General features: G+C 41.3%; 1 protein-coding gene across 2 annotated transcripts in view; it reads right to left on the reverse strand.

The window, feature by feature from the left end:
- zswim5 (zinc finger, SWIM-type containing 5) overlaps window positions 1-13,686 on the reverse strand; it is a 58,928-nt gene that overhangs the window by 14,012 nt on the left and 31,230 nt on the right. For both annotated transcript variants that reach the window (XM_066692660.1, XM_066692659.1), the window contains exon 2: window positions 788-1,144. In XM_066692660.1, coding sequence (XP_066548757.1) covers window positions 788-1,144 — 357 coding nt within the window. The remainder of the gene's footprint in view (window positions 1-787; window positions 1,145-13,686) is intronic.

A 13,686-nucleotide genomic window follows, 5' to 3' on the forward strand; every position in this document is an offset into this window, starting at 1 on the left:
TTTGAGCCGCTTCCTTTAGCGCGACCAACCCTAAACAGACAGGTTTCCATGGGATTGGCCCAGGTCAGGGATACATTTAACTTATAAATGGAAACAAGGTTGTAAAATATACACTGTACACAATACATCCACCATGTACTTTGCCCTGGCTCAGTTACTAAATAAACTTCAGACAAAATATCTTCTACACATGACCTTGAACCTCCTAAAAAATGTTTAGTTGTTAAGATGGAAACGGTTTATTCTTGTCTCACGCTTGAGAGTTTCACAGATTGCTAACGAGAGGCTCTGGATATCTAAAACAAATGGCACAATGTTCATTTCCCCAGCTGTCACATTTTAATAAATGCACCCTCTGTTCTGATAAATATTGTCACACAAACTCACAATGAAGGGTGATTCCCCCCTTCCCCTTTAATAACCCTGCCTCTCCAAAGACAAACATACAGCTATCTATAGCACTTGTTTCTCAATTGAATTTCCTTCTTCAAATTAGTACACGTAAATATTTTCAAAAACAATCTGGGTTTTTGGCAGCAGAAAACTATGCTGCTACTCTTTTTCCTCTGAACTCAGAGCAAGACCTCACCTCTAACAGTCAAGAGGAAGTTTGCAATGTCAGTTAAACTCTTTCCTTAATGACCTGCAGAAATGCAAATTAAGAGGGCTTTACAACCTGGAAAAAACAACTGCCATCATATACAGCTTTTGAAAGATCCTTGCTGCTTTGTAGTCAACCCTGGAGGCAAAATGGGGGAAAAACAAATGCAAGAATAACTTATTTTACCGTGGACTTGATTGATTTCCGAATTGGACGACAGGATCTCATCGGCCAGTTTCTGTGCAGTGGGAAGAACCTCTGTGTGATGTGCCGTGATTAAATACTGTACAAATTTCTGTAGCTGGTCCCTGTTCATTTGGAAAAGGGTCTCTGAGATGGGAAGACGCAGTTTGACCAGGTCCGGCTTGCGGATCCGGTAGAGAGAGAGTGCCACCACATGTGCGCAGTAGAAAATGTCCTTGTTCCCACAGCCACATGTGACCGAAGTGATTTTGCAGCGGTCAAAGCTGATGGCTACTTTGTAGGTGGTCTCTGGTTCCGACTGGGAGGCTGGCTCTGTCACTGTGCCACTCAGATGAAAGCCTGGATTGAGAGAGAAAGGAACATGAGTATCTGATGAATGTCAAGTATAACAAAGAATAGACTTCACTAGACACAGAAACTACTGGAAACATGTGGCCAAGAGCATAGCTATGTGTTTTGTTGAATAAAGATGGTTTAATCCTTAAGACTTCATTTTATTAGTATCAGGTTGGAATGGAATACCATCAAAAGTATTTGAAAATCCCTCAAATGTACAAGATCTCACATAATCAAACCGTGTGTATTTAAGTAATAGTGAGGGGAAAGACTGAAAAAGCAAGAGCAGACACAAACACAGCTGCATTCCTCTCCGAGATCCGTTACCGAACATCCCCCATTCCCTTCAAATGTCACACACCAGTTGGGTCTCTATTCCCCACAGGCTGTGCCGAGCCCAGATCACTCCCAGCGGAGCCATCAGCCAAAGACAACACGATGTGAATGATCACTGACCCAGTCTCCAGAGGCACACCATCTTTAAACCTTTTACAGATTCACCCCAAGTGCTTCTGAAGAAGACTATTCTATAACAATAACAACGGCATTTTCTCTCTCCTGTGTGTGTGTGTGTGTATATATATATATATATAAAAGATTTGCAATGAACAGGCTTTCAGAGTTTGAAATAAAAATGCATCTCAGGGGTTTCCTCATCCTCCAAACAAACAGCACACCAAGGTTGTTTAGTCAACCAAAACAAGAGACGTACTCTGCCAGGCCTACAGTTTGATATTGAAAGCGGTGTACCATCCCACTAATGGTTTACAAAAGGACTTGCAGAAAAAAAAAAAAAAAATCTACATACGCAAATGTAATCACTCTACGAGACATCAGTATGCATGATGTGCACACTTAAACAGATGTGCTAATTTACTGACGTTAGGAAACTATTAAAATACACCACACTAGCCATTACTACCGGAGCACAGCATATTGAGCAATGATAAGCGGGAAGAAGAAAAATCTCAGATTGCATACTGAAGAGGTGTGTGGTCTCCTTAAAGCAGCATCTCGTGCCTCCTACTCCCCGTATCAGAAGATTCCTGTATTTCAAGCCGTGTTTCATAGTAATTCAAGTTTTTCCCTCATATTCAGACTTGAAACCCTTCATAGTTCAGCAACAATAATCACAATCATTTTTACAGGGAGCGTACAAGTGAACACAATTTAGTTTGTGCATAATGATGCAATACAGGCCACAAGACACTAGTGTGGAACTTTGTAGTTTGTGATTCCTGACCTTAGAGGGCACTGTAGAGTTAAGGTGAAACAAAAGAAAGGGCCAAGATCCACAAATTGATTCAATGTGAATGTCTCCAAAAAGCTGCAATAAAACAACCACCAGCAAAAGAAAAAAAAAAAAAAAAGCAATTGGTCTCTGTAAATCTTGGAGGGGGGGAGGAATTAAAAAACTTTGGTTGTGCTTCAGCAGTTGGGGACATAATTAAGCAGGAATTTTCCAGCTAATTTCAGAACCATTTAAGACATTAAAGTATGACGATGCATGCACAGAAACCACTCAGACTGGAGAACTGGACCGTGCAAAAGCAAGATGGAAATGGGAAGCGTCTGCATCCAATCAAGTGCTTCGCTCCACACTTTGTATTGTAAATATTTAATTGTGGGGGCCAGCAGGGGGGCTGGGAGCACTGAATCACCTCTGAGTGCTGTGCTGCAAAGAGACAGCCTCCTGCACTGAATACTGAGAGAGAGGGAGGGAGAGGGCGAAAGAGACACTCCCCATCTCTCAACTTCTGCACTTCACTGGGCAGAAAGTCTGGAAAGTGACTTGTTAGTCCTATTCATGTATTATTGGCACTTTTGGTGGTGCGACTGCGGTGGCAGTGAAAGGGGGGTGTAATTGACGCGCCTTTGTGGTCTAAATGAGTGCAGTTCTAACGCATCGAAAGCCTCCAAGGCAGCCCATTCTGTGCTCGAATCGGTGATCAGCCTCTAATTTGTTCTGTGACCTTAAACATGTCATCTCACTTTATATTCCAACCTGATGACTCGCATCTAGGAGCAACATTTCCAGAGGTCCCATACTGCACGTCAAATCCCGATTGAAGGGCTGGGGGTTGCATCTACAGAGCAGCGCGTCACAAACACACTGTTCTGACAGAGGTGTTGCTGGGGAGGCAGAATGGCTCTGACCACACCTCTTCTGAAGGACATGGTATCTAGGCCCCCAAACCATGTGACTTTCTGAGCCACCAAGAACAATGCGATCTCTGTGGTTTCCATCAACCATCAAAGTGAGCAGACAAACTAATTTTACTCCCTGTGGTTAATAATCCTGTTCACTGACAACCCCACACCGTACCTGTTACACCAAACGGCGAATGACCCCGAGCTCCAGTCTTTCACAAGGCATTGTGATTTGAGGAGGGTCATAACAGCTACACAGTGCTGCTTAATAAGCATGTGTAAAGCCTACTGTACCCATGCCAAATCCCACAAAAGGCTTTTCCAGACTAGTTCTGTCAAGAGCTTTTCTTTTTTTTTTTTCTTTAAAGAATCCGACCTCCAATTTACTGCCAAACCCTTCTAGGCAGAGCCAAAACCGCAGGCCTATCTGATTAAGGGAGTTGAGAGTGATGTCTGTTTTCACTTTGATAAAAGGAGAGAAAGGAAATGGGGTACCCCTATGTGTTGTGAAATTAGTCCCAAATCAAGTTCAAAGGAAGTTTAGACTCAATAAATAAATATAGCTCATTACCTGATACTGGAAATTCTAAAGTCTTGCTGGGTCAGAAGTTACAGAAAAACACCTACCTTTATATAGAAATGTTAAAATAACTGGAACATATTAAAGCAGATTCTTACCATAACTGAATTATAACCATTTTAAGACATCCCTACATAATTCACCATGAATGCAAAACAATTTACAAATGCAGAAGCTTGCCGATATGGTGGATTTGCTTACTCACTGTCAGTAAATATGTTGTGTATATTTTGTATTAATACTATATTAGTCATGCTTTACATGCACTCAACACGATGAAGGCAGCTTTGATAAAGTAAACGTCTGCTCATCCGCCTTGCCTGAACTGCAGCTGGTGAGGTCATTTAATTCACTTGGCTGAACTGTGACCTTCAGAATGAAAGACTTCGGTGGAAACGAAGTTCGTTCCAAAAGAGAAACCTTATTTGTTTGAATGAGTATCCCAAAATCTGCTGAGCCACCCATAGGTACACTTGAGGAATGTGGGTACAGTACCTGCCATGTGGGGGTGGGGGCTTAATGAAGCCATAAGCTTAACTTCGCCTTTGTCTGCCTGTAAGGTCACTGAAGCACCTTCACCTCAACATCAGACAATCCCTCCAAACATGGCCGAACAGACAAGGACTCAGACAGTCATGTGACAAAACAGGCACGTTTCTATCTGCACATGCTTCGTGCATGCGTTTGACTAAGTAAGTGCGGCGCCAGTAGTGGATTTAATCTGTACTCCTGAATTAATGTGGTAGTAGTGGCTAAGGGGGTTGTTGGTACTTGAATGATGGCGATTCCCCCACAACAACTGTTCCATCCCGTTGGAATGGATTAAACAGTCAGCTCTCTGTTTACACACTCCGTTAACCAAGGATTAAGGAGACAATGCACAAGTGCCCAGCTTTCAAGATGATCAATACTGGCAAAGATTTTAAAGACGAGAGGCATTTCTAGTAGGGCCTTTGTAGTTATTGTAAAATAAAAACAGAAAAATCCAACTTTGCAGTTTCCGTTTAATATTTTCTCAAGGCCTCCAAGCATTTTTCAGAACTACAATTATTGAATTATTAGTGGCAGACTAAACCTCTTTCTTCTTAATGAATCTATTTTGAAACTATAAGCAAATCACATTCCAAATCATGCACTGAAACCAATGATGTAGAAAGTGTAGCCGAAAAACACTGCAGAGGTCTAATTTAAAGCAGTATGCAGATTTTGTACTGTAATCAAAAGGTTTGCCTGGAAACCGCAAAAGAGCAACTGACAGCTCACCGAGTCCTAGAACACCTAATCCTGCACACAATGCAGTGCTTTCAGAGGATCTGACAAATTAAAACAATTGCTATCAGTCCCAGGGTGCACCAGGATGCATGGCTCATTCAATAGGGAATCCTGGGAAGGTGGTGAGGCTATCAGAGAACTTTACCAACTCCAGTTCATTAGCAAGCACACTTAATTGGCTTATCACAGGTTGCCATGACTAAAATCTGAACCTTGTCAGACAGGGCCCTATATACTTTGTTGCAATCTAAAAAAGTTCCCAATAGAAAGAACCAAAAAAAAAAAAAAAAAATTGGAATATCGCTTGCGCCTGACATCCCAAATCTGCACAACTGCTTCACACTTGTCTTTATGAATAGCTCTCACAGCTTTGCATTTCTCTGTAATTCCCAAACCTGCCGATTTACTTTTAGAAATCGGGCTCGACAAGCGCTACACAAAATGTCATCTTCCACTTTCAAAAAAGGTATTTTCTATGCAACACAGAATCACCCCGCAGAAATGGCAAAGATCAAATCATAATGCACTTTAATCTGTGCTGGTAACAACTGGAATGTGAGATATTTCACCCAGCTTGTGTAAGAAGCTTGGGTATACCTGTCCTATCTAACAATTAAAAAATAATACAGCTTCAGAAGTCAGTGTTTTGTGTGTATATGGATACGTGGAAACCCAGCTGCACTTTTAAGTTACAGGTATTTGATGGTATTAGTGCCCTTAACATGTCAGTAACTACTAAATACTGTAGACTGAAATAGTCAGAAATGCAAGGATGTGTCATTCACTAAAGAGTTTTAATAGACTAACAGCTCGCTGAAGGATGTGAGAACAGTAATGAGTAGCGAAACAAGTTTGTTTTTGTTGATTTCACATCAAGAAAACACATTATTTGCCTGTGAGAAAACAGTATTTTATAATAACTTTTTTGGCAAACAATTTAAAATGTTGGAATAACTATTTAATATTAGAATTATTAGCGATTTAAGAAAGGAAATGAAACCTTTTTCTCCTCTTGCAAACTTCAAAGTAAAGCCCCAAGTGACCAATCAAGAACAGAGGCCAGGCATTAAAATAGACACATGAGCTGCACGGCACAAACACTGCATCTGCAACTTGAGAGTAAATGGCGAACAATAGGTGGGCACAAGCTTTGCAGGCCTCTGACTTATGCGTAAAGGATCTGCCTGAAGGGAGAAGGGTCTGAAGCCTAGATACCAAGCGGCGTGTATATTTAGGTAAAGACGGTAAAACGAAACCCCTGGCACGAACCCAGATTCCGCATGAGCAACTGTATACAGTGCACCCTGCGCCACTTCCCTCCCAGGGCCCCCGTCCAGATCAAACACAGCCAGGCTCCCTAAATGAAAATGAAAGCCCATCCATCTCGCACGCCTGCACAATAGCAGAGAGAGCCGACGAGCAGGCCCCTACAAGAGAAGTACTGCAGTGTCTAACCTGCAGCAAAGCGGCCTGAAATTGACAGTTGTTCTGCGGCTGACCTTGCCTGCTGTAGAGGATGCTGGGCTCATGAACTCATTTGCACATGACAATGCTCTACTGAAGTGGGGCATCTGCCGCTGATAGAAATGAAGAGCCCTCCTCGCTTTCAGACGGGCTTCGGCGGCCTTTTTCTCACAGGCTACCAAGTCCCGCTTTTGTTACATGGAGTGCCACCCCGGCCTAATACAGCGCAATTACAGCTCTGCCCAATCACACTCGCCTCTCGCCTAATTAAAAATATATATCGCGTATGAAATTCTATCAAATTCACATGTGCCCCCCACCCCCGAGGACTGATGTCCTTACCTGTACCCACAGCATTTCAGAAAGAGAGGAACAGGAGGTAGAGGAGAGAGTAAATTTGTGTTTTTTGTGGACATAGTTACAATCTCGGTTATTACAAGAGGTCTTTTTCTGAGGGGAGAGAGAGAAAAGGCTAAGGTTTGCTCATGTGGGTCACTTGGTTCAGGCAAGGGCATGTGCAATTGTTTAAGAATTAACAGAGCAGGTTGTCTGTGCTTTTGAATTTTCGCAGTACATCATAAATAAAATGGGCAACTGATATTTTCTGAAGCATGTGTGAATTGCACACTATTTAAGGTGTACAAACAACAACAAAAAAAACATTTAATGCATATGTAGTGGCTGCTTGGGTCATAAATGCAATATGCGAGTTAAGATGTCCTTAAATGTTATTTTAGTGTTACAATCCATTTCAGGTCAATTAAAGTATATTAAAGTATTAGCACACTTTATTATGAAAATACAATATTACATTGCACTAATACTTTAAAAACTATTTACAGTCAAGCTACAGCCTTCAAGATAAAATTCTTTAAAGCCTATTCCCCCCCCCAAAGCATTTTTACTAAGACTAATCATAAAAATACAAATCAGATCTCAGAGCCCAAGCAGACTCCATGAACTAGTGGATTAAATGCTGAACAACAAAAAGCAAGTACAACTTTGGGATCAGCCCACAGGCTTCATCCCCATCTAGGCAGCTCAAACAGAGACATGCTCGGGCCCTGCAGGTCAATTGCTAGTGTGATGCAGGGCTGTTTTATTTTTTTTAATAAAAATTGTACGTTTGATTGCAACCTTTTACAATTTCATAGATCTAGAGATGAAGGCGCCCACTTGATTGTGACAACAGGTAACCCAGAACCCTGCAGAGTGCTTAAATGACCTTGCAGTCGGTCAGTGCCGATCAGCTCTCTTCCACAGTGACATTCTTTAATAAAGGCTAAATTAATTTGCGGCAGTGTGGCAATCATCAAGGGTGCTTTTGCAGACATGTTTTAAAAAGTCATTTGGAGCGCTCAGCCGCCTGCCATCTGTTATTGTAGGTTGGGATTGGTGTCTTTTCCCCCCACAGTCGGCTTATTAATAGAAAAGGGATACTAGAGGTTTTGTGTCAAGAGTGGATCCAGGACTGTAGGTATGGTCTTAGTCATCTTTAGGCCTTGGAGAGCAGCTGAGCAAGCTAAAGAAGGGACCCCTCTCTCTCGCTCCCTCTGTGCCATCTGCTCCTATCCCAGAACGCCTACCCAAGACCAACAAGCCAATCAGAGCCCACCCTTCCCAAACTCTATCCCATTAACCTCTAATCAGCCATGGAGGCCGTTCTCTCCTCTTTATCACAAGCAGCCAAAGCCCAGAGCTGGGCCAGCAGGGCTTCCAGCCTCCATCTGCTCCAGCAGCAACATAGTTAAACTGCATTGTGGGAAAGCCTGCACTAGCTCACAACCCCCACTCACCACATGTACCCTCACACATGGACACACACACTGAGCACAAGAGTAGTAGCAGCTCTGTTTCATATACAAAAACAAACAAACACATTTTCAACTTTTAAACTTTCAAGATTTAGAATAACGGTTTATGTTGTGTACAAAGGAGCACCTAAACTAACCTAAAAAACCTTTTCATATGTTCACAATACCATGTTTCATTATTGCATGACTCTCAGCAGCAAAGGAACAGTAAGAAAGATTGGCAGAAATTCTGTACAACACTAGCTTAAATATTGAATTCTGTAACAGAACCACTTGAAAAGGAAAATAACCAATTTCCCTGTGCCATAATACTACAATGAGGGCTAAAGCTTTTGTAAAATCCAGGATTTAACATCTGTAAAGAAGCCACTTAATTGAGCTTATTTTTGTCCTTGATACAATCATTCATATATGCAGGAGGGAAAATGGTCAGATTCAAATGAATATACACATGCACTGAATGCAGTGAAGTGAGAACATTAATCATGGATTTATAATGGTTTTAAGCACATACAGATGTCCTGCTTAAGATAAAAGCAGCTGCATTTAAATTTGGACAAATAGAGGGATGTTTGTTTGTTGTTGCCATTTGTTTTAAACTTCTCAGGCAATGCAAACTAAAAGCAGAAGTACCCACCTGAATATGTATGTGTTCATCTTTATATTATAGCCAAATTCTGAACAACCCTCCCCTAATACGATTCATCTCATTATATGGTGTACTCAGCGGAGTGCACATCTCCCTCTACAAACTAAACGAAAATGAAAGTGCCCGATCAATGGTTTCAGGGGAATGGAAATCCATGTCACCGAGGTCTCCTACTGTAGCCTGTACGGCCCTAGCAACAAAAGAGCTCTCAACTACTATCAATGTTACAGCTGCAAGCCTTCTCATCTGCCATTACTGCAGGAAATTATGCAAACCCAGTGTCAGTGAATACTAAAAATGGCCAAACAAAAATGTAGGAGGGCAGGTCTTGCTTTCTATTGGCACTTTCTACACAATTTGAAACTTCTTTACAGGATCGATTAATCACACAGGTTTTCAAAGACAAGCTTTTGACAACCAACTTCACATGGAAGGTTTTGCATCATGTTCCTGCCCTCCTTTCTTGTATTTTCTAGGTGAACACAAAGGATGCCTGTTGATGACAGGGCCAGATAACATCAAGTCAGCTGCCAATCACAGTGAAGTAGCTTCCCTTCCTCAAGCATATGCACTAAATTAGTTGGCCTTTTGAATTGATATTAAAATACATACTCATCATTTGAGTTTGCAGGGGGACAAACTATTTTCTCACTTCTTGTGTTTTAAAATATATACAAGTTCATTTATTTTGAACTTTTGCTGACTAATTCTTAGGCTCGTTTTTAAGTCTTTGCTTTTATTTCCACCCCCACACCCAACCCCAGAGTCATAATATGAATATTTCTCGCTTTTCTGAAATGGCAGAGGAAACCCCAGTTAATTCCTTGTCTCGGGGTCCTTAACCTTGCAAGCCAACGCTCACTGCAGGTCCGCCACGTGGATAAAAGAGCCAGACGGATACAAAGGGCAGAAAGTGGCATTTATTCAGTTTCAACTTGTGATTTAAAACTACCATAATCAAACTGCAGGCAATGGTGGGGGAAGCAGGTATTTTACGAACACAGAAAACCGACTGAAGATTAACCATTTTAAATCGCTTTCCTAAAGCAGGTTTTTCCTTTCTTCAGTTCTCTTAAGAATATCCTGTCTGATTACTCCTGGCCTGAAATAGTTACCTATTACTGTTTAAACAGCATTATGAGGTTTCTTTATGCACAGGCCATTTCAAGCAATTTCTAACAAATTTGCATTGCAGCTATAAAAATGCTATCAGATTGAAAATGGTCCCGAGATCCAATAAACTAAACACGACTCATGTGTACATCCTGTGTCTAACTACAAGGTTAAATAGTGTCAATATGTAACAAAGGCTTGTCCCAGTGGTTATTGCTCCTGTAACATTTCTTCTCCATTCTCAGGTGAGCAACTGAACAAAACCTCCCTTTATAGTCCTCCCAGGTTGTATAGTCTTCCTCATAGCATGATTTATGACTGAAGCCAGAGCTGCAGAATGTCCGAGTGTTACAGGACATTTAATGAATTGAAGTTTCCTGAAATATTTACTTTATACGCGACTACTTGCAAACCCAGAGAGGAGATCAATAACTACCTTTAGGAAACCATTTTCTTTCATTTATTTTGTGGAAATTAACTAACGAACTTACATGCCCATGTACCTAAATGCACACAAAGACCTTTTAGTGGAGCTGGACACGCATACAATGGGAAACCTGCAAGGACAACAGATCGGATCGAGCCTGAAGGTGTATTTTGTGGAGGTTTCACTCGGAAGTCACAACTCCCATCCTCCCTTCCCCCTAACATGCCATTGTCCCTTTAACCCATTCTCCCATTGCTGTCTACTGGCTGGCATGCACTGAAGCCCAGCGATGCACTCCCTCCGTACCCTTAATCTCGCCATGACCTGCTTTATTCCCTATATACCGGCTGCCCACTGAGCCTGGATTCTCAGCCCCTTTGTTCTCCGCAGGTCTGTCTAGGCCTCAGGCAGGGGCCTGGCTTACTATTGTTGCCCACAAAGCCAGAACAGCAGTTACCAGGCGTCAGCTTGGGAGCGGGGCCTGCGACCCACTGCATCCCAGAGAAGAGAGAAAGGAAGAGAGAAAGGAAGAAAGAAAGAAAGGAAAGACAAGAGAAAATTGTTAAAGGAATTGCTTCTGGTGAGAGGAATCACCCAGGTTACATAGTGCCGAACTTTGTGCATAAAATAAAAGGATAGGTTTTACTGATGTCCAGTAATAAAGTGTGTGTATGTACATATACTCTTTTTCTTCATATAGAGCCAGACTTGTTTTTATTAGCACCCTGAGAGCACATGCTGGATATAGATGGAGATTTCTAATTATCATGAAATGCAGCTCTGCATTATATATTTTAGAATTTGAACCAAGAATCTGTTAAATTAAAAAACAAAAGTCCTTGATTTGCAGAATACCACTCATGGAAGTCAATATATCAATTTATATTGTGGAAAAGGATGCTATAGAATGTATATAATTATCAGTCAAATGTTAAATGTAAAATTGTATTAAACTGTTCACAGTGAAACAATTTTAAGGCCAAAAATTACAATGAAGACGCAAAGAGGATTTTATAAAGCTATCACAACCAGAAAATATGGCAGACAAACTTGAAGCATGCATTTTGGTATTCAACTGCTACTGGCTGAGTTTAATTACAAACATTTGGGGTGCACATGTAACATGACTGAACTCTGTAAGAACGGAGCGATATTTGAAGACGTGAAACCAGCATTTGGCCATGCCAAAATTAAATCAAAAGAAGAGAAACACCCAGAGATAGAAAAAGAAAAAAAACAAACAAAAAACAACAGCAAGGTTTCATCTAAAACATCGCGCAAATGTGATCCTCAGGATCACTGTGTACAGAAAGGGGGTGACAATCGCTAGGCAGCTATTCATATGCTGCCACCATGATAAGACAAAGAAGTCCCAGCTGATTTTCACAGAATCCCACCACATCACCACACATCACACTGGAGGTGTCAAGGCAGCGTCTTCAGTTATCGAGCCTCAGAACATGCACTGGATTAAAATAATAGAGAAATAACATACAGGAGAAGGACGAAGAATAAAAAGCAGGTTTGTCCACTGAGTTGGTATCAATGGAAAGCATTTACATGAACGTAAATTTGTGTACGGTGCACAGTTTAAAAGGTAAACTTCCGAGGCTTTAGTTTAGACAGTCTACACAGGGTCTTTTCATACTGCCACGGAACTCTTTTTTCACACCACATAAAAGGATAAATCCACTGGCAGTACACAAGGAGCTGTGTGAACAGGGGCTATTTAGTTACAATGTGCACAAAATAGAGAAAGAAAGGACAGCACAACAGCCGAGACCTCAGTGAGTCTTTTCATGGTATTTCAAAAAGCACTTTTACACCATCTCACCCATTTTGCTTTGCAGGTCCCCAGATTCAAGAATCTCCTGCTTCTGTCTGGCAAAGCTTAGATCAACCAGTCAGTTGCAACTGTAATGGAGCTGTACGGCACACTTAAAATGTATGGGATTCATACCTTTTTAATGTGTTACTAATAAACAAATGCATAAATAACCTGTTCAGCACCTACTAAATGTGGCGATGGCTCTGTGACACATGCAAAAATTCTGTTAACTTCTTTGTGATCCTAGGAGAGACACCAGGATTTTCATCTTATCTCCAAGGCAAGGAAGTGCTGCAAACACCACCAGTCCAGAAAATATCCAATTCAATTCCAACTCATGGAAACCATTTTGAAAACAGATTTGAAACCCACTGCCTTAATTCAGAATATAGGCCAACTTCCCCAAAGAGCTAGATTTCCTACAGCATTGTCCTTTTTATAGTAGCGGAACCAGCAATTCCCCTCCAGTGCAGACTACTGGTTATTTAAAGCTTAAAGAAAGAGGGGGATTCATCTTTCAAAAAAACTCGCACCTTTCATTTTTATCATTCGCCTAGACTGGAGATCACAAAAAAAAAAAAAAAGTAATTCCATGCAAATAGACCTTTACCGCCGGGCCTGACCTCTATGTTGTGTTTGTTGTGAAATAAACACTTACAGCTGGTTTCCCAGACCTTGATTAGAACTAGTCTTGGACTACCCAACCTACAATAACATTGGGTAGTCCCAAACTAGTGCTCATCTCGAACTTGAAGTTACATGACCAAAACATTTGGCTGGCCGCCTCCTGACCCTGTACAAGATATATGTGACAGACACGGCCAAGTTGACTGTGAAATGGTTGGTTTCCAACATACTTCTTCTGACAGGACCCTTATAGAGCCATGGAGTTTTGTGCAGTTCAGCCACAGACGAAGCTTTGGTTACGTGAATAAAACTGAACAGGGTGTCCTCTGAGCACGGAGCAGGTACCACAGCTATCTTGTGTGTCAGTTTTGCACATGAAAACATACTGCGGTAGACTGAAAATGCCTTGGTAAAACACACTGCTTGCCATACAAATATTTTTTCAATGCTTTACTTCAAATATTGAATTGAATTCTATGGAATGTGTGTATGGGGAGTTGAAGGTGTTAAGAAAATGTTTAATGTTAACAGGTACCTTACACACACCAATAAGTTTGGCTGCTTGTTATTTTATTATTTTTTACTTTTCCACTACTTGAGGAATCCAGCAATGTCATCTA

The sequence above is a fragment of the Amia ocellicauda genome, chromosome 19 (genome assembly GCF_036373705.1).
Source record: "Amia ocellicauda isolate fAmiCal2 chromosome 19, fAmiCal2.hap1, whole genome shotgun sequence".
Taxonomy (NCBI): domain Eukaryota; kingdom Metazoa; phylum Chordata; class Actinopteri; order Amiiformes; family Amiidae; genus Amia; species Amia ocellicauda.